At 36.4% G+C, this 26,920-nt stretch overlaps 1 protein-coding gene across 16 annotated transcripts in view; it reads right to left on the minus strand.

Annotated features, from left to right (window-relative positions):
• LOC122023709 overlaps window positions 1-26,920 on the minus strand; it is a 57,028-nt gene that overhangs the window by 16,318 nt on the left and 13,790 nt on the right. For all 16 annotated transcript variants that reach the window (XR_006123214.1, XR_006123211.1, XR_006123212.1 and 13 more), the window contains 3 exons: window positions 16,435-16,581; window positions 16,251-16,359; window positions 15,221-15,344 (listed from right to left, as the gene is read on the minus strand). Coding sequence is in view for 10 of the 16 variants with exons in the window: in XM_042581982.1 (XP_042437916.1) it covers window positions 15,221-15,344; window positions 16,251-16,359; window positions 16,435-16,581 (380 nt within the window). In the remaining 6 variants the exon portion in view is untranslated. The remainder of the gene's footprint in view (window positions 1-15,220; window positions 15,345-16,250; window positions 16,360-16,434; window positions 16,582-26,920) is intronic.

Genomic DNA, 26,920 nt, shown 5'->3' on the forward strand with positions numbered 1-26,920 from the left:
TCTCCAAGATAGACTTCATAATATATATTACCAAATTAAAATCATGATTAGTGATGAATGGAAAGCTATCATCAAGATGTAAGGTAGACTCTATGAGTAGTTAGTCGTGCCTGTGAAGACCCGATTTTGGACATAGTGATGGACACTAGTGGACATACCTTTGAAGGTTAAGTTAGGTTTGGCTCCTAGAAATCTTAATACCATAAAATTGAACCCAAATTTATGATTACTTGTGTCATGTGTAGGTTTGGATCTTAGGGATTTCGAAAGTTGGATCTAGTTACGCCTACGTTTCTTCTTGCTCTTCATCATGATAATTTAATGAGTCACATGTTAATTTTATGTGTTTCGAATTTTTATTCTAATTATATCTAAGTTTTTTTCCTTGCTTTCTAACAAGATGACTTAGTAAGTCATATGTTAAAATTTTATGTCTGTTTCTTTTGGTTTTATGATGATAACATAATGAGTCATGTGTTAATCCTTTTATGTAATTTAGACTTTCTAGCCATCACTTGTCATCTAGCCATGACCTTTCATCTAGTCATGACCCTTCACCTAGCATTTTGACCCTTCACCTAGCATTTTTAATGGATGACCCTCCATCTAGCCATCTCTTAATATGCCTTGGCCACCCCTTCATCTAGCCATGGTTGGCCTATAAATAGCCAAGGCATTGTCTTCCAAGGCACACTCGAATCCTTTGAAAACTTTCTGTCCAAGTGCTACAGAAATTCGTCCAAACCTCATCCACATTTTGTGCAAGTTTCTACCCAAGTTTCGATCAACAAGTACAAGTTCAAGTCCTATAAAATTTCTTTCCAAAATCGAAGAAGGTTATGACTAAGTAAGTGGGCTTTTCGTTTCGAATATAGCTGCGATCTCTATTTTCATTTTATTATTGATCATTTTATACTGCTCATTTTATTTTCTGAATTCCAAGATGCACTGTCATGACTCATGTTAGATATGGTAAAAGGGAATTTCCAAAAATATGCTAAGATATGACAAGTTATGGCCCTGATGCTGTGGGTAATAATAATCGATATATGACCTCACCCCTTAGAGGAATTACATATAGGGAACTGATCAGTTAAAGGGAATTTCCGAAAATATAATAAGATACGACAAGTTATAGCCTTGATGCGGTGGGTAATAATAACCGATATATAGTCTCACCCCTTAAAGGAATTACATATAGGGGATTGATCAGTAACACCATGGAAAACAAAATGATTAACAGTGCTATAAGTATGTGTTTTCAATTAAGTTATGTTTCTGTCATGAATTCTGAATGTCTTGCTATGTTATGTATTCTGTTGTTCTATGTTCGATCGACCCCACTTACTGAGTGTTTTCCCAAGCACTCACACCCCTTATTCAATCCCCAGATAAAGACGAGGAACAAGTTGAGAAAGAGGAGCAAGAGATGTTTTGGGGCTGGAAGCCCTGTCCATGTGATTCTGCCTTTTAGTTCATGTTATCTTTACTTGTACGCTTCCGTTTTTTTCGTTTTTGGATTGTAAAGACAATAATTCCATTATATTATTATTGGTTTGATATTCACTTTATGAGGCTTGTTGTTTTCGAATATTTATATTCGCAAGCAACGTCGGTGTCATGCGTCTAGGTCACGGGACGTGACATTGAAGTGGTATCAGAGCCAAGTTTTAATTCAGTTGGGACGTTTTGTACGCAAATCTGACAAAGTTGGATTTTCGACAAACGGCTAGTGCCCCTCCGAAATGGCCTAACTAGAAAAAATCACGATCCCTTCATCGTGACTCATGCCATTTTTCTACCGAATTCCATCGTTTAGGCCCCCGAAATCATGTTTTTGCCGTTTCAGGAAAATTTCCGATTGCCTATAACCTCTCGTAGGAAAGTCAAAATTCGATTCCGTCAATCGTTCCATACTCCTCATTATTTAAGTAGTTATATTTGAACTATCATGAACCATTTCGCTTATCCGATTTTAGGAAATGACCGACAGACTCGTCCAGAACAACCATAACCCCAACTGCACCAACCACAACAACAATGAAGATGCAAACCCTCCCCCAAGAGTTTGCCTAAGCCGAGAAGATTTAATGGTCATTGCTACCATCGTAGCAACCACACTACAAGGGTTAGTGACCCCCCAAGTGCTAACCAGAATCCCAAACCGCCACCAGAAGCCCAACTGCGTGCCATTCAGTACCACTATGAGTCTCTTTGGAAGAACAGAGCCTCAACGTTTGATAGCAACCCCAACCTAGAAGTTAGTCAAAACTGGCTCAAGAATATCGAGACTCAACTTCGACTACTGGAAATCCCAGAGGTGTTTAAAGTGGACGTCGTGACACCCTTCCTAGAAAATAAGGCACGCAAGTGGTGGGAAATCATTTCACCAACAATGACTGAAGCTGGACCAATGACATGACAACAATTTAAAGATATGTTCTTAAAACAATACTATCCGACTGAGTTCAGGTTACAGAAGCTGAGTGAATTTGAAAACTTTACTTAGGCTTCGGGTATGTTCGTAGTGGAGTACACCTCAAAGTTCAACTCGCTCGGGACCTATGCACCAACCATCATGGCAGATGACACCCTGAAGCTACATCGCTTCGAGAAAGGTTTGAGTAACTGAATCCAATCAGCGTTCAAAGTCTACAAGACAACTAACTTCGCCGATCTAATGGGAGCAGCCATTAGAGCCGAAACAGACATCAAAGGGCGTGAAGATGAAGGCAAGAACAAGCGACCCCTCGAGAGTCAATCTTTCCCAAGTGACAAAGGTTAAAATGACTCAATCTATCAAGTGGCCCATCCAAAGGACCCTCTTTCACTTTGCCCTCCCAAAGCATTAAGTCATGTCCTACTTGTAACTTCAGACATCTTGGAGAATGTCACATTGTCATAGGATCTTCAGTGCATGCTTCAACTGTGGGAAGATGGGGCACCGAATTGCGGATTGTCCTGAACCCAAGAAACAAGGGGCGATATCAAATTCTATTGTGGTCTAGAATAAACCAAAGGAGAATAAGCTTAATGATCAGGTGTTCGCCATGACTCAAGAAGAGGTGGAAGATGTTGGGACCTTGACGTCCGCTAGAGGGGGGGGTGAATAGCGTCTCACCCAAAACTTTACTTCCTATAATGTTAGTGCACAGCGGAATACAAAAGCAAACTAACAAATACGAAAGTTAACCTAAAACAAGAAGGAAGAAGACAACAAACCAAACACAAACCCTAACACAAGGCGTGTACGTGGTTCGGAGATAACTTGCTCCTACTCCACGGCGTGTCCGTAAGGTGGACAATCCCTCAATCCGTCGGTGGATTAGTCCCCGGCAAACTCCGGCTAGCTCAACCTCCTTGTGGGTGGAGAAACCTCACCACAACTCCAACCAAGACCTCTTGGCACACAAAGATCTCTTGAGCACTTTGGAGACTACTAATTAGGCTTTAACCAAGTCTAATTTCGTCACCTTGGCCGGCCATCCCAAGCTCCTTCTTATAGAGCTTGGAGCAAATCAGAAAGTTGATTTGCCCGTTACCAGTCGACTGGTTAATGCACCAGTCGACTGGTGCCAACGGCTATCTCAACGACTCTCTGCTACAGTGCATCAGTCGACTGCTACAATCATCAATCGACTGCTACAGTACTGCTACAGTAACGCTACAGTAAACCCTAATTTTAGAATTTTGCCTCAGGTACATTCACTCAGCACTCGTTCTCTCCCGACCAACCTAGACCTAGCCTTCTAGCCTCCTCCATCAGCCTCGCGTCCCTCGGATGTCTCTCCATCCTTCACGTCTTGCCTTCTGGAGCTTCCTTCGGCCTTGTCCATATTGTCGGGTCTTCCTTTGCTAAGAGGCTCCTCACCTCCGGGGCTTCATCCATTGCCAAGTCACACTTGGACTTACGTTGCCAAGACTACATGCTTGGACTTACACCGCCAAGACTCATTCTTGGACTTTCCTCCTTTGCCAAGATCACACTTGGACTTTTCTTGTTGTACTTGTATCCTGCACACTCACAATGCATATCAAATACAACAATAAACCTAACTTAAACCTTTGCCCAAACATCAAAACCTAGGGCACCTAGATTGCTCCAACAGAAGACACAAGTGATGTGGTGGCAAGTACCATTCTAATCAACAAAATGACTGTCTATGTATTGTTTGACTGTGATATCACTCATTCCTTTATATCTAAAAGATTCACTATGAAGTTAGGACTCAGAGCTGAAATACTTAGTGAACCATATAGAGTAGCTATGCCCACTAATAAGGCCATCAAAACCATGGACTTTGTGGTGGGATTGCCAAAAGTCAAGACAAAATCATAATGGGATATGAGTAGTGGTGGATAGACTCACAAAATCTGCACACTTCCTATCCATCCGCATGAATTATAATCTGGATAGGTTGACTACTCTATAAATGGACAACATTGTGTGGCTGCATGGAGTTCTGACAAGCATACTATCCGATAGAGATCCAAGGTTTGTGTCCCATTTTTAGAAAAATTTTCAAAAAGCTATGGGGACTAAGGTTACTCTCAGTACGGCCTATCACCCTTAGACTGATGGCCAAACTGAGAGGACAATACAGACACTTGAAGACATGCTAAGAGCATGTGCTCTGGACTTCAAAAGTAATTGGAGTGAGCATCTGCCCTTAATCGAATTTGCCTATAATAACAGTTATCATAACAACATTAGAATGGCCCCATACGAGGCTCTATATGGGCGCAAGTGTCGGTCACCTCTATATTGGGATGAAGTAGGAGAAAAAGTTATCACTGGACCTAAGCTTATCCAAACCACGATAGAAAAAGTGACTGTCATCAAGGAAAGACTAGGCTACTCGAGATCGACAAAAAAAGTTGGGCTGCTTTTAAAAAAAAAAGACCAGTGGAATTCGAAACAGGTGATAAGGCCTATATAAAGATTTCGCCAATGAAGGGAGTAGTTCGATTCAATAAAGCTGGGAAACTGAATCCTAGATATGTAGGCTCTTTCGAAATTTTGGAGAAAGTGGGATCACTAGCTTACAGATTAGCATTACCATCAGATATGTCAAGGATTCATAATGTCTTTCACGTCTTCCAACTAAGAAGATACATTGTAGATCTGAGCCATATTCTAGAAACTAGACCACTCCTAGTTAAAGGGAACTTGAATGAAGAATTGAAGTATGAAGAAGTTCCCATTCGAATTATTGACACCAAGGATCAAATACTTAGACGAAGAACCATCCTATACGTCAAAGTACAATGGTCTAATCACACTGAAAGGGAAGCTACCTGGGAACCGAGGAAAAGATGCGCAAGCATTACCCATATCTCTTTGAAGATCAAGAGAGCTCAAGTTTCGAGGACGAAACTTCCAATAAGGAGGGTGGGATGTGAAGACCCAATTTTGGATATGGAGATGGACACTAGTGGGCATACCTTTGAAGGTAAGTTAGGTTTGGCTCCTTGAAATCTTAATACCATAAAATTGAACCCAAGTTTATGATTACCTGTGTCATGAGTAGGTTTGGATCTTAGGGATTTCGGATGTTGGATCTAGTTACGCCTATGTTTCTTCTTACTCTTCATCATGATAATTTAATGAGTCACATGTTAATTTTATATGTTTCTTTTTTTATTCTAGTTATATCTATGTTTTTTTTCCTTGCTTTCTAACAAGATGACTTAGTGAGTCATATGTTAAAATTTTATGTCTATGTTTCTTTTGGTTTTATCATGATAACATAATGAGTCATATGTTAATCCTTTTATGTAATTTGGACTTATTCTAGCCATGACCTTTCATCTAGCCATGACCTTTCATCTAGCCTTTTTAATGGATGACCCTCCGTCTAGCCATCTCTTAATATGCCTTGGTCACCCCATTATCTAGCCATGATTGGCCTATAAATAGCTAAGACATTGTCTTCCAAAGGCACACTCGAATCCTTTGAAAACTTTCTATCCAAGTGCTGCGGAAATTCGTCCAAACCTCATCCACATTTTGTGCCCACATTTCATGCAAATTTCTGCCCAAGTTTCGATCAACAAGTGCAAGTTCAAGTTCAATAAAATTTCTTTCCAAAATCGAAGAAGGTTCTGACCAGGTAGGTAAGTGGGCTTTTCATTTCGAATATAGCTGTGATCTCTGTTTTCATTTTATTATTGATCATTTTATACTGCTTATTTTATTTTCTGAATTCCAAGATGCACTGTTATGACTCATGTTAGATATGGTAAAAAGGATTTCCAAAAATATGCTAAGATATGACAAGTTATGGCCCTGATGAGGTGGGTAATAATAATCGATATATGACCTCACCCCTTAAAGGAATTACATATAGGGGAATGATCAGTTAAAGGGAATTTCCGAAAATATGATAAGATATGACAAGTTATAGCCTTGAAGATATGACAAGTTATAGCCTTGATGAGGTGGGTAATAATAATCGATATATAGTCTCACCCCTTAAAGGAATTATATATAGGGGATTGATCAGTAATACCATGGAAAACAAAATCATTAACAGTGCTATAAGTATGTGTTTTCGATTAAGTTATGATTCTATCATGAATTTTGAATGTCTTGCTATGTTATGTATTCTGTCGTTCTATGTTCGATCGACCCCACTTACTGAATGTTTTCCCAAGCACTCACACCCCTTATTCCATCCCCAGATAAAGACGAGGAACAAGTTGAGAAAGAGGAGCAAGAGACGTTTTGGGGTTGGTAATGAAGCACTGCCCATGTGATTCTGCCTTCTAGTTCTTGTTATCTTTACTTGTACGCTTCCGTTTTTTTTGCTTTTGGATTGTAAAGACAATAATTCCATTATATTATTATTGGTTTAGTATTCACTTTATGAGGCTTGTTGTTTTCGAATATTTATATTCGCGAGAAACGTCGATGTCATGCGCCTAGGTCACAGGGTGTGACAGTGCCTAAGTCCTAAAAGTCTTCATTGGAAAATTCCTTATAGTCTATTTTGATAACATTTTAATCTTTAGTGTGACATATGTCGACCACCTAAAAAACATTCACCTCATTCTGGAGACCCTTGGGATAGAAAAATTATCTGTCAATATGAAGAAGTGTTCTTTCCTACAACCCCTAAGTTCTCTTCCTTGGGTTTATCGTTTCTCCAAAATGTATTTCAATAAATCTAGAAAAGAATAGGATAATTCAGGAATGGGTAAATTTATATACCCTTTAATATCCTCAAAGCTTTCATGGCTTTGCGAGCTTTTATCATCACTTTATTAAGGAATTTAGTACTATCTATCGTCACGAATTGCCTAAAAAAAGAAGAGTCTCAATGGACTAAATGCCTCAGCATCCTTTAGGGAGATCAAGAAAAGGATTACTAAGACTTCTGTCCACAAACATCCTAACCTCTCCAAACCATTTGAGGTCTTTTACGACACATCAGGAGTAGTTATAAGCAAGGTTCAAAATCTCTAATGTTGTTGAAGATTCAGTTTTTGAATGATACAATACTATTTCGTTACCGTGTTGACATTCTAATGCATGATGTCAGTAGTGAATTGGAGATTGAAGGAGATAGGAGATGAAACATAAAAAAGAAATGCTATCTGTGCCGAGTAGTATTGAGTTTCTATAATTTATTGGAATGATGCGTTTTAATAGTTTTTACTTTGCACGATACGAGCCATTAAGTCAAGAAGGTCACCTAATTATATTCTTTAGCAAAAATCTCAATGAGAACAGACAGTTATTCCACCTATGACAAAGAATTTTATGTTATTATTCAATACTAAAGGCATTGTCCTTATTATCTATTAACCCATGAGTTTATCCTACATTTGGATCATAAAGTGTTGAGTTTCATTCAGTCTTCAAAGAAATTAAGTGCTAAGCATGCTATCTAGGTGGGTTGAGTTCCCACAAGAGTACATGGTTCTTATGTGCACAACAAACCAACTAATGCACTAAATTATGCTACTGCCACATTGCACACTATGAACAAGATTATAGTGGGATTTAATCATCTCAAAGATGAATATGCCACTTGTCTTTACATTGAGACAATTTTCAAGATGTCCAAAATGGGTATTGATACCCTGAATAATAACCCTCCTCCAACGCAAGAGGCTCAACTTATATGACAAGCTCCACTTTGGCAAGCCAACACACATGGCCCCACTCTTGATCAGAATTAGGCATGACCCACACATAACCCGTAACCCATAAACCCGAGATCCAATAACCCGTTAGGGCTTGAAGTAGGATGCTCTATAAAAGTGGTCAATGGTATGAGAGAGGGGTTGGATGGCGTGGAACCCTAACCTTAGTTTTTCCTCTTCTATATTTTATTATTCTATTCCTTTCATGATCCTACGATGACTTGAGCATCGGAGGGATCTCGACGAGATGACTCTCGGTGCCCTCTGGCATGTGTTGATCCATGCAGGTTCGGCCATGTCACAAGAAGATATTTCATCACTGATGTCCAATGCGCAACAAATTTTTCACCACATCAGGTATCTGTTTGTCTCTTGTGGCCGACAAGAGGAGGGTGAATTGCCCTGCACAATATAAAACAACAAACACCTATCTCAAATAATCAGGCTTTATCAATTACACACTTAAACAAAATATAAAGGAATTAAAGAAAAGTACGAGACATAAATTTTTACTTGGTTTGCAATCAAAGGATTGTTATTCCAAGGAAAGTCGGAACAGTAGAAAAATCTCCTTCTCGAATAAAACGTCGGAAGCGGAGAAGGCTCGTACACGAAAATGACGCTCAGAAATGAAAAACAAAAAAAATACTTGAAGTACAAAGTGTGTTATTCGAAAAGGTGAAGACCAGGGTTCTATTAATAGCCCAGGTCGAAAACGACCGTTTGCTGACGTGGTGTCCGAGCTCCCCGAACGTGGCAAATCTCATCTTCTCACAAACGGCTACACAATGGGTGTGGGATAAAATTTTATCCCACTTCAGATGCCCAGAGCGAGTCCAAGCGCTCGAACCCTTGCTGATTTGATCCACAACACCGAAGAGGTCGAGGCGCCCTGGATAACACCGATCTGGTACGGTTGGTTACCTTTTTTCCGAGATTCGTGAGTTCGATCAACAGCTCCTTTAGCTTGGCGTCCAGTTGAGGAATTGTTTCACCTTCCTTTAGTCACAAATTCGTTAGTTGATTCCGAAGAAGATCTCTTCTTGCAAGCTTGGCTTCGGAGATCTTTTGTGAAGCTCCAGGAATTTTTTCCAAAGGTCTTTTGCAGACTCGTAGAGTCTGATTCTATTTACCTTTTGTGGTAGCAGCACACTTAGCAGATGGAATTCTGCTCTCTCGTCGGCCACAAACTCAGCTTGTTCCTTCTTTGTCCAACTTTCTTCTTTCTTTAACTCACTGTTGCTGTCAGTAGGTACTGCAAAATCATTTTTAAGATAAGAAATATATCAAAATCAGTTTTGAAATAAACCTCTATCTTCTTCGTCCATCGTACGAAGTCTCCTTCGAACTTCGGTGGGTAGATGCTTATTTCGGTCATCGTCTTTTGTACTTCATTCGGCGGTTAGTCCTTTTGAAGTAGTTGAGCTCTAATACTAATTGTTGGTCCCTTGCGGCCTGCAAAAGGAGGGTGAATTGCCCTGTACAATATAAAACAACAAACACCTTTCTCAAACAATCGGGTTTTATCAATTACACACTTAAATAAAATATAGAGGAATTAAAGAAAGGTAGGAGACACAATTTTTACTTGATTTGCAATCAGAGAATTACTATTCCAAGGAAAGTTGACTCGGAAGAAAAATCTCCTCGAACAAAACGTCGGAGGCGGAGAAACTTTGTACATGAAAATGGCGCTCGAAAATAAAAGACAGAAAGAATACTTCAAGTACAAAGTGTGTTATTCGAAAAGAAGAAGACCATGGCTCTATTTATAGCCCACTGGTAGAAAACAACTGTTTACTGACGTGGCACGATCTAAGCGCCTAGACCCTCTCCGGGCACCCCCAACGTGGCAAATCTCATTTTCTCGTAAACGGCTACACAATGAGTGCGGGATAAAATTTTATCCCACTCCGGGTGCCTAGACCGTTGCTGATTTGTGCCGAAGAGGTCGAGGCGCCCCGGATGACACCAAACTGGCCCAAGCGCTCGGACCAGAGTCAACTAAAAGTTAACTTTTTGTTCAGGCTTCCACTCCCACTTCGCTCACTTGGGTGATCACAACCATCCGGAATATGACTCACTGAACTCATTTTTCGGCCTTCTCGAGTAGTCTTCCGCTTCAGCTTCTTATCCTTCAGAAACGTCGCGCGCTTCCTTCTCGTCCGCCAACGTACTCTTTTGCAACACATCATCCTTCAAATACACTGAATTCGTCGACTCTCTCCCGTGCAATCCTTCTCGCTAGTTGCGTCTTTCGTTCGACTTCCTATGCTCCTTGTAAGTACCTCGTGGTAGTTTTGATGTGATCAACCAAGTCAAGTCAGGTCACGTTATCTTTTGATGCCTTGTATCTAAGTATGCAGGAACTTAGAAGCACAGGAAGTCAAGCGAAAGACGCAGCTAGCGAGAAGGACGGCACGGGAGAGAGTTGACGGGCTCGGTGCATCCAAAGGACGAGGTGTTGCGAAAGAGTATGCTAGTGGACGAGAAGGGAGCGCGCGACGTTTCCGAGGGATGAGAGAGAAGCCGAAGCGGAAGACTGCTCGTGAAGGCCGAAAAATAGGTTCGGATGAGCCTAATTACGGATGGCCAAAATCACTCAAGCAAGCGAAGCCAAAGCGAAAGACCCGGACTGAAAGTCAACTCAAAGTTGAGTACAGTCTGGGCGCCCGAATCGTCTAGGTCCAAGCGCCCGAACATGGTCCGAGCGCCCGCATCCCCCGGGGCAGCCAGGGGGCGCCTCGACCTGCTCGGCGATGCGGATTAAATTTATAAGGGTCCGAGGCGCCTGGAGCTAGTCCAGATGCTCGAACCAAAGAGTTTATCCAGACCCGTTGCGATGCAATCCGTTGCGACGTGGATAAAGTCTTATCCACAACCAGGTGCCCAGAACCCTTCCAGGAGCCTGAATCAGGGTTATAAATACATCCCTGATCCAGTAATTCAGAATAACACTTGTAAACGATTCTGTTTTTATTCTATTACTTTGTTTGTGGACTGTCAACATTGTAAGAGGCTACTCCACCCAAAGGAGATTTTTAATGAGCTTTAATTGTCTTAGATTAACAATCATTTGATTGCAAACCAAGTAAATTTTTCTGTGTCTCTCTCTTTAATTAATTAGTTTCTTAATTCTTTTGTATAAGTGTTTATCTTAATCAAGCTATAAGATCAAGAAAGATATTTGTTTTTTTTTTTCAGGCAATTCACCTCCTCTTGCCGGCCGTCAAGACCAACAAGTGGTATTAGAGCCCAACCACTTCAGAAGGACTAACCGCCGACCAAAGCAAAGAAGACAATGGTCGGACTGAGGATCCACCTGCCTAAGTCGAGGGGGAGTTCGCGATTTGGAAAAAAAAAGATTGAGGTATTTTTTAAAACTGACTTTGAATTATTAATAATAATGAAATGTGATTTTATAGAACTAAAGGATCAACAAGGGAATGACAAAGAACGAAAAAGGAGCAAGCCGACTTCGTGGCAAACGGTAAGACAAAATTCCCTCTGCTGAGCGTTTCACCGCTACAAGAAGTTGACCGAATCGGAGCCTATGAGTCTGCCAAGGAGCTCTGGGAGAAATTCTTAAAACTACACGAAGCAACCTCGGAGACAAAACTCGCGAGACGAGACCTACTCTGGAACTAGATCAACAACCTCTAGTTGGAAGAAGGTGAAACCATCGCACACCTCCACTCAAGGATCAAAAAACTCATCACAGACTCACGAATCTTGGAAAAAAAGTAAACAACCTAGATTTGATAAGGTACGCGCTTAACGCATTTCCTAGGACTCCTGAATGGTCAACTCTAGTAGATGCATATTTCATCTCTAGGGACTTAGAGGTAAGTAATTTAGAGAAATTGTTTTCGACATTTGAAATTCACAAATCTAGATATACAGATCTAAAGACGAAGACGATGCAGAACATTGCCCTAAAGGTAAAAATGGATAAACTAGAGTCTGAAACATGCCTTGATGATGATGAAACGACATTCATGGTATGAAAATTCAAAAACAATTCAAAGCTAATAAATTCAATTAAGTACAGGCCAAGAAAAGGAGAAAAAAAGTAAGATGCTATCAATGCAATGAAGAAGAGCACGTCAAAGATAACTGTCCAAAATTAAAGAACAAGGAGAAGGATAAGAAGTTGACCCAGACAAAGCACAGAAACCTAATGGCGACATGGAACGAAACGTTGTCAGAGTCGAAGATTGAAGCCCACGCCGAACTTGCGCTGATGGCAAGTCATTAAGAAGAAGACAAAGTGAGCTCATCTGAGATGAGCATTGAAAGCATCGAAGGGGGAGCAGCGTCAGAAGGAAGTAGCAATATATGGGAAGCTTCAGATAATGAGATCGACAAGGTAAGTCAGGTACAGTCTCTAACTCTTGACCAGTTATTAAAATTTATTAAAATTTTATCAAAAAATTCCTATCAATTATAAAATGACAATAAAAAATTATTAAAAGAAAATAATGAGTTAAAAAGAACTTTAACAATATCTTGTCGATTAGAAAATTTCGACAAACTAAAAATTGAAAATAAAAAATTTAAAGAATTTTGCATGTTTGAATATAGCTATTTCAAATTTCAAAAGACTAAACTGGCACTTTAGATATCATAAGGGTCAAATTAGAAGAATATCACAAAAATATATTCCGATAAAATTTTTGATTAACCCGATAGGAAGGAACCTATTTTGGGTTCAAATTTAATTTTTTTTATTTGCTTAAAATTGACTAACATTCTAAATATATTGTTTCATTTAAATTCCGTTCGAAATTAAGTAGATAGTAATTTTTCTAAGAAAGATGATTTCATCTCTTTTATATAGAAAAATTTTCAGAATTTTCTATTTATTATATTATTTTTTATGAATTTTCTAACAAAAATCCTTTTTTTTTTATTTTAAAAATATTTCTCAGGATTATATTTGCGAACTTTATTTTTTCTGTGAAACCTTATTATTTTCTCTATCTAAGAAATTTTTTAACTATTGGTGAATTTTCTTTGAATTATTTATCCAAATGCTACCTTTTAATATTAAAAATTCTCGAAAAGTTATTTTTTAAAAATTTATTTTTTTGCAAAACAACTTTCTATAATATATATTTAGAAAAATTTTCAAAATTTTTCGAGCTTAAAAACTATTTTTAAGCAATTCTTAAAGAAAATATGTCTTTATATAGAAAAGAATTTATTACTGCTTAAATTAATTACAATTTTTCACGAAAATTTTATCTCTGGTTTGGATATGGCTGTTTAACCATTATAAAAATTTTCACAATTTTTCCACGATTAAAATATTTTTCAAATTATTTTTTCCAAAAATTGTTTATAAATTGTAAAGATCCAGATTTTCGAAATTTAAAGTTCATGATTTTTTAGATGATAGTCACATCCCTTAGACTTCGTTTTGAATTTACTTCAAGTTATTTTCATAGCATACCCCTATTTTTAATGGGATCAAAGGGGGAGAATTAGAGATTAAGTTTAGGGAAGGGTACATTTTGAATTTTGCATATTTTTTTTAATTGCAAATTATATACTTGTTATCAAACTGTTTCTGTTTTTATTTTTACCTTAACTTAACTTGGTTTACTCACATCAAAAAAGGGGTGATTGTAAGTATCCCGTGGTAGTTTGATGTGATCATCCGAGTCAAGTTAGGTCATGTTGTCTTTTAATATCTTGTGTCTAAGTGTGCAGAAAATCGAGTGAAAGACGTAGCTAGCGAGAAGGACAACACAAGAGAGAGTCGACAGACTCGGTGCGTCCAAGAGACGAGGTGCTGCGGAAAAGTACGCTGGCGAACGAGAAGGGAGTACGTGGCGTTTCGGAGGAACAAGAAGTCGAAACGAAAGATTGCTCGAGAAGGCTAGAAAATAGGTTCGGGTGAGCCAAATTCCGGATGGCTGAAATCACTCAAGCGAGCGAAGTCGGAGCGGAAGACTCGGATTGAAAATCAACTTGAAGTTGACTGCATGGATCAGGTCCGAGCGCTAGCACCCGATCCCTCGAGGCAGCCCGGGGGCACGTCGACTTGCTCGGTGATGCGGATTAAATTTATAAGGGTTCGGGCGCCTGGAGCTGGTCCAGGCGCCCGGACTAGAGAGTTTATCTAAACCCGATGCGATCCGTTGTGACATGGATAAAGTTTTATCCACGCCCAAGCACTCGGAACCCTTCCAAGCCCACGGATCAAGGCTATAAATACAACCCTAATCCAATAGTTCTGAATAACACTTGTAAATGATTCTCTTTTTGTTCTATTACTTGTTTGTGAACTGTCAACATTGTAAGAGGTTACTCCGCCCAAAGGAGATTTTTAGTGAGCTTTACGTATCTTGGATTAGCAATCCTCTGATTGCAAACCAAGTAAATCTTTCTGTACCTCTCTCTTTAATTAATTAGTTTCTTAATTCTTTTTTACAAGTGCTTGTCTTAATCAAGTATAAGATCGAAAAAGGTATTTGTTTTTTTTTTTGCGGGGCAATTCACTCCCTCTTACCGCTGCCAGGGACCAATACTCCTAAGTTCCTGCACACTTAAACACAAGGCATCAAAAGACAACAGGACCTAACTTGACTTGGTTGATCATATCAAAATTATCACGGGGTACTTACAGTATCATTATGATTCGATTTGTAATCAAACAATTACCTATTTAAGGGCACACTACTTCACTTAAAGACTTTCTTATTTAGGAATTGCACACTGATCGATTAGTTAGACACTTTGGAAAGAACAAAGCTACGACCCTTGTATTAGATCAATTTTATTTGGCCCTCCCTATCACAATGTCGCACAAATCAAAACGACAAATACTGCTAAGCAAAACACAAAATTGTATGCACCATTGCCTATACCCTATGAGTTTTGAAAAGACATTAGCATAGACTTTGTTTTAGGATTACCCCATACCAACCAAAGCCATGACTCTTCTTTAGTTGATTTGAGTGTTTCCTTATAACAAGAACATGTATATCTTGAAAGATTTGCATAAAGACATATGCATAATAGTAAGATCAAAAGAAAAAATATATCTTGAAAAGGAGCTAACCTTGGTTGGCAACAGCAGAGACACATATTCCGACATGGCTGACCCAAATCATCCTGTACTCCTTGATCACAACACGTTATGAAGCAACCAGACAACCCAAGAATAGCAAAGAATAGTATTGCTCCTGCATAAACAAGTACAATACAACTCGAAATTGAGATGTGTAATGAGAGATATACCATGAAAAGACATAACTAGGATACAATATATGATTGATCATAATTCTTCAAGCTGGATGCATAATACAATCTTCAAGTTATGGATAACAAGGAGCAAGATACAAAAACTTAATTATTTCCAAAAGAATATATAGAAGATAAGAAGATCAACCCATGTTTCATGTATGGTAGTGATAAGTGACACCCATCAATGTGAAATTCTTTGTGAACTAAAAGAAACTGCAGCTTAAGGCTTGTTCCTGAGTTGGCGTCTATCACAACACTGATCATCTACGACATTTACATGAATTTTGAGACTCTGATATGGGAGCTCTAAAAATTAGTTTGCATCCATAAAGTTTGGAGTGAGAAATGTACCTGTGTTCTTTTTTCTATTAAAAATTCCTTATTCAAGGACAGCATTTGTTCATTAACTCAAGTCAGTCTGTATATTATTTATATTTTTTATCCTCAAAGAAATTCAGAAAAAAAAAAAGAGTTTCCCTTTTTATTTCTCTCAAATGAGAGAATGGAAAAGATTTCTCTCTTGATTTTCTTCTCTTTGAGGAAACATAAAGAAAGGATTAATCAAATCCTCTTCTTATTAACTTCTTTCTCTATCTTCCCTGCATTTCCCTGGTGGGAAAAAGGGGCTGCGACATTAGAGAAAAATCCTCTCATTGAATATGTGGATTTTTTAAATCAAAATCCTTGTGATGTTATATATTATTATTTATCAATGTCAAGATATAAACTGAGATACGGGGATGTAAACTGACAAATGACATGGCATAAAATAGAGAGCCATCAGCATAATTCTAGTTGAATGAACAAATAAAACCGTTAAGCACTCTTAAAGTATAGCTCTATACCACATAGATAGTAGAAACTTATTTCTCCATCGAAACCCCAAGTCAATCGCAACCAGAATTTTGCACAACTATCAATCAAATAGACAAGATATGCCAACGAAGATATTATCTGTTCAAAATACAGACAAGTTATTAATTAGTGGCAAGAGAGGTATTGAATTTTTAAATGGATTATAAAACTTACAAGTTGAACAACTGCAAAAATTAGAACTACATCCCTGGTAACAAAGAACTGAAACCTGAAGATTCTCCATCTCCTGTTGGCATGATCACACACCCTCAAATGGTAAGGAGCCTTGCAGGTTGTGCAATGGGCAAATGCAAAACCTTCCTGAAAAATGATTAGAACATTGAAGATATTAAAATCTCACAAATCGAGAACAGAAGAGATGAAACAATTAACACCCAATATTACTGAGAACGGTTGACCTTTGGTAGAACATTTTACAAACATTGAATGAAAATGGGCAATAATTTCTGTAGGATCATTGATGATCGATGTGGGGGCGGGAGATATAGATTCCTTTTTCGTCGTTCTTTCTTTTCCTTTATCAAAAATGTTAATAGCGGCGGGAATAATAAACAATTAAAATAAAGACAAGAGACACAACACTTTTACTTTGATCACAACCCAGGTGCTACGTCCAAGGCTTACACACTTAGCACCGGTCCCTTTTCTGGAGGTGGAGAAACCTCTTATAATTTTTTTATACAAACATAGATATTATAAAACAAAGCACATATAAAGTAATACAAATAGAGTTTTGTCGATCCATCAGGAAGGTCTGAATGCTACGCACTCCTCCTAATGCTTCTCCGATAGCCGAGCAAGACTTCAAGAGCTTTTTACGAGTACAAAATAACAAGATTGAGAGAGAATGGTTGTCTTGAACATAGAGCCTTCATCTCCTTTATAGAGTTGGATCCAACTTTTATCGGTCGACTTCCGATCGATCAAAAACTTAGTCAAATTCTATATAGAGACCAAGCCTCGTTATCTTGTCTCTATTAAGTTTATCTGTGAACCTCTTATTTATTGATCGAACCTTTCGGTCACCCGAATCAAGAGATCCAGGACCCAAACCTGACTCAGGTTCATTTGGTTGATAGGACCAGCTATCCAGTCGACCAAACCGGTTCGGGTCTGGTCGACCCGGTTCAAGTCTGGTTCACTCTGGACTTGGTCCAACTTTGTCCGGTTGTGTTTGTCTACTTTCTGTTTTGCTTCTAACTTTAGGTTCCTACAAAACAGTCATACAAACACACAAGCTTAATTCTGTAAGTGTACCTGACCTACTAGGCCACACAAGCCTAATCTTATAAGTCTACCTGACCCACTAGGCTTGTCTCTTTCTTGGAGTTCACTCCTCCAAGGCTTCTACCTAGAGTTCACTCTCCTAGGATTTTTTCATTGCCAAGCATCTTATCACCTTGACCTGCTTGGACTTGTCATTTGCAAGCATCCGATCATTCTTAGCCTACTTGGACTTTCCCTTGCCCAGCATCCAGTCACCTTGACCTGCCTGGACTTGTCATTTGTCAAACATCCGATCATCCTTGACTTGTCCGGACTTTCCCTTGCCAAGCATCCAGTTACCCTTAATCTGACGGGACTTTCCCTTTGCTAGTCATCCTGTTAACCTTGACCTAACTAGACTTCTATTTGCTAGTCATTCGGTCAGCCTTGACCTGACTAGACTTCTCACTTAGTTCACTTCCATACATCTAATCCTGATCCTGTTTGGATCAACCCTTGGTCAAACTTGACCAAACACAGGTATATTGTCAAATATCGAAACCCTAGAGGTTGATTGCACCAATAATCTCACCCTTTTTATATTTGACAATAATTTTAAATTAGGCTTAGGTCTTATGGGTCTTATCCTAGAGTGAGAAACTATAAATTTTTCTAACTTTAATCTTCCTCACCTCCTTTGGCACACATCAAAAAGTTAATTACCTAAAGTCCTCATTAGATTTTGCACCAACAATTGAAAATTTTACCTTAGTCAAAATTATCCCTTTCCTTATTGAAAGACCATTTGCTTAACCTTTTCAAGCTTTTTCAATGTCAATTCAAAATTGCCTTTCAAAAATATCTAAGGTGCTTTAAAAACCTTTGTCAAATTCATTTTCAAAGTTTTTGACAATTTTTTTTCAAAATAAATTTGAAAAAAATATTTTTTTTAAATTTCTAAGCGTCTTACTGGGAGTTTTGGAATATGAGATCTTAGAAAATTTTGAAGATAGATGAGTAATTTGAAAACACTTTTGAAAAAGACATGTATTTTGAAAGCATCATTTCAAATTAAATTTTCAAAATATTTTCAAATTAATTTTCAAAACCTTTGTTGAAGAAGTTGAAAAATAGTTTTGAAATCATTTTTAAACAATTTTTTGTAACTTCTCTTTTAATACTTGGCCTTTCAATAAAGACCTCTCCTTAACCTGACATACCTTAGGACATCCTTGTTAACCACAGGAAGACATACCCTAGGTATCTAGGGGTCTAGGATTCTATAATTAACCTAAGGGTCTACAAGTTTAGTGTTGATCAACAATTTTTAAAGGTGTATAATGTTTTAAAAAATATATAAAATTACACCTAAACAATCATAAATTTAAATTAAATATCAATATTTTGAAAATAATTTTTAAAAAATATTTCTATTAATTTATAGATTTTGAATTTTTTTAAAAATATTTTCAATTTAATTGTCCTTATCATCTCACCCCGTTCTATTACACACATTATATGTTTGTGTGAGATGGTTTGTTAATTTTAAGTAGTTAAGATTAGATTTTAGTTTGAATAGGGGATTCAACTTTGGGTAAAATTCAAGTTTAATTTTGAGTCAGTTAAGTGGACATTTCTTAAACTGACTTCCAGGTAGTGATAAGACACAAAGACCTTCTTAATTGAATCAACAATCACTTCCTTAGATAAAGCCAATTTGAAAAATTGTGTACTTAATTTAGTTTATGATGCTATGTTGTCAAAGTAAGTCACATTTTTCCTATCTAGTCATTCTATGATTAATCAAGTAATAAAAGGCTGGCATGCATGACAAGACATATATGTGCATAATATAGTTAATTCCAAATATGCATGTGCATGACAAACGTGTATTATGTCAAACAAGTCAAGCAAAAATGATTATTTGTTTCTAATAATGTATCATATCTCAATTTGATATATTTTGTGTTAACCCGCAAATGTGCCAACCTATTTTGACACATTTTGAATTTTATTAAGTTAATTTTTTTTTTAAGACTATTGATTAGTTTCATAGTCAAATGGTACTTGATGATAATTGGGTTTGGATTTGAAGATTCTGATTTGTGTTTGACTTAGACTTGTAACCTAAGTCTATATTTTTAATGTTTGTAATTTTATTTTTCAAAGTATTAGTTTATGAATGAGGCTAAGAAAGAAGCTAAGAAAATAGTAAATGAAACAAAGAATGAAATTTTTGAACGATTATATCAAAAATTAGATAAAAAAAAAGGGGAAAGAGATATTTATAAAATAGCTTAAGTAAGAGATAGGAACACAAGAGATCTTATCCTCAACTTTTTAATGAAAGTTTAGGTGACCAACTTAAGTAATTTAAGTAGGCCAAATAGTATAAAAATTTAAATTTTTATCGTAGAATTCAAACTTCAGAAGTAGAACAAGTTTTAAATGAGATACACAATGGAGAAGTCGTTAGACCAGATGATATCCCAATAGAAGTATGGAAGTGCCTATAGGAAACAAGGTATTGAGTGACTTGCAAAATTATTTAACATGATATTGAAAACGAAAAAAATGTCTAATCAATAGAGGGTAAGTATTGTAATTCCCTTATATAAGAATAAAGGAGACGTACAAAATTATACAAACTATAATGATATCAAACTAATGAGTTATATCATGAAACTTTTGGAAAAAGGAATAGAAGAAGACTAAGGAAGGAGAACACAATGATCGAAAATTAATTTGAGTTCATGTCTAGAAGATCGACAATAGAAGTTATACATCTTTTTAAACAATTAATTGAAAAATATTGGGAGCAAAAACAAGGTATTCATTGACTTAAAAAAAACTTATGATAGAGTCCAAGAGAAATTATATGAAGAATTCTAGAAATGAGAGGTATAAGTGTAATATATATTGAACTAATCAAGAATATGTACGTGGATGTAACAACCAGAGTACAGACTTCAGGCGGAGTAACTAAAGCATTTTCAATAAATATAAGGTTACATTAAAGTTCAACTCTAAGTCCTTATATTTTTACAACGAACTCACTGCACACATTCAAGACACAGTACTGTGGTGTATGTTTGCAGATATTGTTTTGGTAGACGAAACATAAAGGAGTAAATGCTAAACTTGGCAAAAAATACTAGAAGGGAAAGGATTTAGGCTTACTATTATAAAGATAGAATACATGAAATTTAAATTTAACAATATTAGACGTAATGACACTTGTTAAGATAAGAGATGATGAGTTGCCCAGAACCGAGAGCTTTAAATATTTAGAATTTTTTTTGCAAAACGATGGAGAGATTAAGAGAGCTGTCTTACATAGAATACAAGTAAGATAGTTGAAATGGAGGAGAGAGTCGGATGTTTTATGTAAACGTAAAGTACCTCTAAAACTTAAAGGAAAGTTTTATAAAATCGCAGTTAAACCTGCTATGTTATATGAAGTTAAATGTTGGGCTATGACTCGAGCACATGAGTAGAATATGAGAGTTGCAAAGATAAAGATATTAAGGTGGATGTGTGGATATACGAGGATAGACAGAATAAGAAATGGGAGCATCAGAGAGAAAGTCGGAGTTCTATTTATTGAGGAAAAATTCTAAGACACATTTAAGATGGTACAGACATGTACTTAGACGACCAATAAATATTCCAGTTAGGCGATATGAAACTACGACAAACACACATATCAAACGAGGAAGAAGAAGACAAAAAAAAAAAATTGATTAACAATAATAAAATAAGATAAAATTTATTTAAGTATAGATGATTATATAATAGGAGATACAACTCAATGGTGTAAAAAAATCAATATAACCGACCCCACCAAGTGGGATAAGCCTTGGTTGTTGTTGTAAAATATTAGTTGGTTTTTCTAATTTTATATTTTAAAAAAAAATTAAATTTAAATTTGAATTTTTAAGAATTGAATTAGTCATTGTTCCATAATTAAAGGATACTTTATTATGATTAGGTTTATGAATTTTAAAATTTAAATTTATATTTATAACATTTAAATTTGAATTAGTTTTTTTAAGATTTGAAAATTTATTTTCATGAATTTTATAATTTAATTTCAGATTTTTTAAATTTGAATTTGTTTTTTTTTAGATTTGAAAGATTATCTTTTGAATTTCTAAAATTTAATGGGTAAGATTTAAATTTACTTTTACATTGAATTAATCAAAGTATTTTTAAGATTATCTTGATTGATTAATTAATTTATTATTAAAATTTAAATTTATCTTTACATTTCAATTAATTAAATTAGATTTATCTATATTATTATTTTGATTATTAAGTAAATTTAGATTAATTAAATTGATTAAATTTGAATGTTTCAATTAGATTTATCTTGATTATTAATTAATTTTAAATTAATTAAATTGAATGGTCTAATTTAGATTTATCTTGATTATATATTAATTTTAAATTAATTAAATTAAAATTGTCTGAATTATCCGTTTGGGATATTATTAAATTTAAATTAATTAAATTTATATTATTCACATTAGATTTATCTTAATTGAATAATCTTATTATAATTTTAATCAATTTGATCTAGATTTAGATTGACTTGATCATATTCTTGATTAATTCTATTATCAAGATTAATTAATTCTACCCTAGGGCATGGCGAATTGGTTAGAGTGACTGAATCTTGACGTCAAGAGTTTAATTCTCTAACAGCGCATTTATCAGGTGCCTGCGATGCTCAAAAACCTAGTGTTTGGTCATCGGGTTACGGGCTAACTCGTTTCCTAGATTTACTTGGGGGCGGAATATATAATCGGATTATCCAGGATGAATCGAGTTATAAGCTCCGAATACCTGGTATATAAAATTAAAAAAAAAAAAAATTCTGAATATTAAATTTTTATTATTTGAATTTGTATTATTAATTGAATTAATATTTTTTAAATTAATTAAATTTCTAGATCTATCTAACTTATTGCAAGAATTCGAAGAAACTAAATTATCATGTATTCTAACAAGAGCATTTTCACAATTCTTAAATGTATTGACCTGAATCGCTTCCCCTAATTCATTGGACCTTTTCTTCTTCTTCGGGCATTGATTCTGGTAATGTCTGGATTATTTGCACTTGAAGTAAGTGCTCTTTATTTCTCCGGACTCCTATTTTTTTTTTTTTGCTATCATTTATGTCGTTTGAGTTTTATGAGTACTCTACTTATTTTTATAGGGTCCTCTCTGTTATGCCCCAACCGACTGACATTGACATTGCTTTCAAACATAAAATTTGAGAACAACTAGCCTCAGTAGTACAAGAATTGCAAAAAAATCAGTCTTTACATAATTCAAAACTAATTGAATTATATTCACTTTAAATCTAATAGTTTATTGTTGCAGCAGACTCCTAGTCTTTCTATCAGTAATTGGCACGAATTCACCATCCTCAAAACTCAACTTGCTCTCTATCCTCGATTTCATTCTCGGTTCCCATTGCACAACTGAAATAGGTTATAATAGATGAGTAATTTGGAAGTCACTCAGCAAGTGAGGGCAAAAAAACAAATACAGTAGTTCTTGAAATGTAGTAGTTTTTAATCGTAAAATAACAGTAATCTCAAAATAGAAATTAATGCAAGAACTGAGATAAAATCATGTTCCTTATGGTTTAAATTGATATCAACCTTCCAGAATTATCCCTAACATTTAGTTTATAATCAATTCAGTGCTCCAAAATTCAATAATGATAATAATTGGTAATAAACAGTAATCAATAACAATAGTAGTGAAACGGTAGTATTTGAAAGAAACAGTATTTGAATAATAAGCTCACTTACTGTAATCCTTAGAAATTAAAGAAGCGATGGGAACGTTGGAATTCTTAAAATATACTTCTCCTTCCTTGCCAAAATGGAGATGAATATCAACTCTTCTCCATGCTTCTCCTTTTTTAAAATATACTTCTCCTTCTCTCAAGTGTATGGATATTTATAGAGATAAATATCAATTCTTCACCTTCTCATTAAGGTAGAGATAAATATCAACTTTCACCTTCTCATATCTGCACCATCTCATTAAGATGGAGATAAATATCAACTCTTCACATTCTCATTAAGGTGTAGGTAAAATCATGGGTTTGAGAATTTGAATAGTCTTCACATCCCTCCCTCCTTATAGAAAGTTTCGTCCTCGAAACTTGGGTCACCTTAGACCTTGAAAAGATGAGAGTAGTGTATACGTATTCCCTCTTCTCGTTCCCAAGTAGTCTGCATGGTAGTATGGTTGAATCACTAGACTTTAACATACAGGATAGTCCTTCGTCTCAACACTTGATCCCTTAAATCCACGATTTGAATCGGGACCTCATACTTCAAATTTTCCCTTAAGTTCCCTTGAGTTACCAACGGTTCTGACTTAAGGATATCACTTGGATCCGCTATATATCTTCTCCATTGAGAGACATGGAAGACATTGTGGACCCTCAATAAAGTGGAGGTAAGACCAGCCTATATGCTAAAGTGCCAACTTTCCCTAAGATTTCAAATGGTCCTATGTATCTAGAGGTCTCAGCTTTCCGAATTTGTTAAATCTCATCGCACCTTTCATTGGTGAAACATTTATATCAGCGCAACTTTGCTGATGATCTTATGTCGTCTTTAGTCGCTCTTGAATCACTGCCACTTTGTCCACAATGACTTGGAGGAGCTTGGGACGAGTAAAGGTCTTCTCTCCCACTTCATCCTAGTATAAGGGCTATTTTCGCCCATACAATGCCTCACATAGGGTCATCCCGATACTGCTATGGTAGTTATTGTTATAGGCAAACTCAATCAAAGGTAGATGATCAACCCAATTTGAACTAAAGTCTAGCGCGCATGCTCGTTGTATGCCCTCGAGTGTTTGGATTGTTCTTTCCGTTTGCCTGTCTGTTTTCGGATGGTAAGCTGTGTTAATAGTAACTTTAGAGCCCACTGTTGTTGAAAGCTTTTTCAAAATCTAGACACGAATCTTGGATCTCTGTCAAACAAGATACTCATTGGCACTCCGGGAAGTTGCACTATGTTATCCATATAAAGATTTATTGTTGTCGAGATTATAATTCATGCATATTGGCATAAAATGAGCGAACTTTGTAAGTCTATCCACAATCACCCATATAGCATCATGACTCTAGCGCGACCTCGACAACCCTACAATAAAGTCCATGGTAATATGTTCTCAATTTCATTCTGGGATTTCTAATGGTTATAAGAGTCCCCCACTTCACTAGTTGACACACCAAACACTTAGCCACGAAGCCTATGTTTCGCTTTATTCCACTCCACCAGAAGTTTTTCTTCAAGTCTCTATACATTTTTGTGCTTCCTGGGTAAAATGAGAATTTATATTTGTGTGCCTCGGACAGTACTTCGTTTTGGAAGTTGTCAATATCTGGCACACATAGTCGTTCACTCATTAAAAGTATGTCATTACCATCTACTTGAAATTCTGAGCTTGAACTTTGAGTTTTATCAAATTAGGGTTTTGGTTATGGCCTACTTTGATTCTTTCACATATACATGGTTCGGCCGCACTGAGGCAAAAATCATCTTTCTCAAGCTTTTACGACTCAAAGCATATGGCTTTTCCTAGATGATAATTGATAGTGAGATCGTAATCCTTAAGAAGCTCAATTCACCGTCTCTGCCTCATATTTAATTGTTTTTGAGTAAATAAATATTTGAGGCTCTGGTGGTGGTCAATAAAGATTTCACATTTGACCTTGTATAAGTAGTGCCTCTAAATTTTTAAAATGAAGACTAACGTTGTCAGCTCGAGGTTATGGGGGGAGTAATTTTGCTTGTATGGTTTTAACTATCTTGATGCATATGCATGCACCCCAGACCTCCTTTCGAAGCATCGCTATAAATAGTAAAATCATTACCTTCGATGGGTAGAACCAATATTGATGTTGACGCCAGTTTCCCTTTTAAGGTCTCAAAGCTCCCCTCACATCTCTCATCCCAATTGAACTTGAAATTTTTTAATATGAGTTTGGTCAGAGGTATGACTATTGAGGAAAATCCTTCGATGAATTTCCTATAGTAGTTGGTTAATCTTAAGAAACTTCGAATCTCGATAACAGTCGTCGGTTGTGGCCATTCTAGTATTGCCTCCACCTTCTTTGGGTCTACTAATACGCCCTCCGCAGTTATGATATGGCCCAAGAAAGTTACACTCTGTAGCCAAAATTTATATTTCTTGAACTTGGGATATAATTGTTTCTCATGAAGAGTTTTAAATGTGAGTCGAGGTGTTTTGCATGGTCTTTTTCACTTGAGGAGTAGACAAGTATATTAGCGATGAATACTACCACGAACTTATCAAGGAATGGCTTGAAGGCGCAATTCTTAAGGTTCATGAATATCGTAGGAGCGTTTGTTAATCTGAATGGCATTACCATAAATTCGTAATATCCATATCTTGTTCGGAAGGCAATTTTCGGAATATCCTCTCCTTTTATCTTTAACTGATGGTATCCCAACCTTAAATTGAGCTTTGTATACACTTTAGCTCCTTTGAGTTGGCCAAATAGGTCGTCAATTCTTGGTAAAGGATATTTGTTCTTAATTGTGATCTTATTTAATTTTCTATAATCAATGCACAACCGCATGTTGCCATCCTTTTTCTTTACAAACAACACTGGTTGAAGAAATTGATGATCTTCCTTTTTTTCTCATCCTCCAAGGAAAAAATTGACATCCTATGTATAAAGTATACATCTACTAAACTAGAAATTGAACATCTACAAATTAGGAAGACAATTAATTAGTTGATTGTAATTTCCTAAATTCAATACTACCAAAAATAAATATATCTTAATCTTTTCTAAATATAAAAACTAAATCTCCTATTTCTACACTCCCCCTCAAGCTGAGTTGTATATGTTATACAAATCAAGCTTGGAATTCAACTCATCAAAACTGACTCTTGGAAGTGCCTTGGTGAGGACATCAACAATTTACTGTCTTATAGGAATGTAGCTAAATTGAATGATTCCTGTGTTGACATTTTCAGAGATAAAATGACGATCAATCTCTATGTTTCGTCCTATCATAATGCACTGAATTTTTGGCTATACTGATGGTTGCACATCTTCACCAGGGTTTGAACTTCAATATTAATTTCCCTTAACAATCTTTGTAACCGCATTCCTTAGCATATATCAAGAGCAAAAGCTCGATATTCCGATTATGCACTGCTGCAAGAAACCACAACATGTTTCTTGCTTCTCCAAGTGACAAGATTCCCCCAAACATAGGAGCAATTAGGGATGACAATTTTCCCCCTAAGTTCGGGGTCCCGTGAGGAAAACTCGAAACGAGGACGGGGATTTCCAATTTTTTCGAGGATGGGGACGGGTTCAGGACGAGTATGGGGATATTGTCCCCATCCCCGAACCCGT

The sequence above is a fragment of the Zingiber officinale genome, chromosome 9B (assembly GCF_018446385.1).
Source record: "Zingiber officinale cultivar Zhangliang chromosome 9B, Zo_v1.1, whole genome shotgun sequence".
Taxonomy (NCBI): Eukaryota; Viridiplantae; Streptophyta; class Magnoliopsida; order Zingiberales; family Zingiberaceae; genus Zingiber; species Zingiber officinale.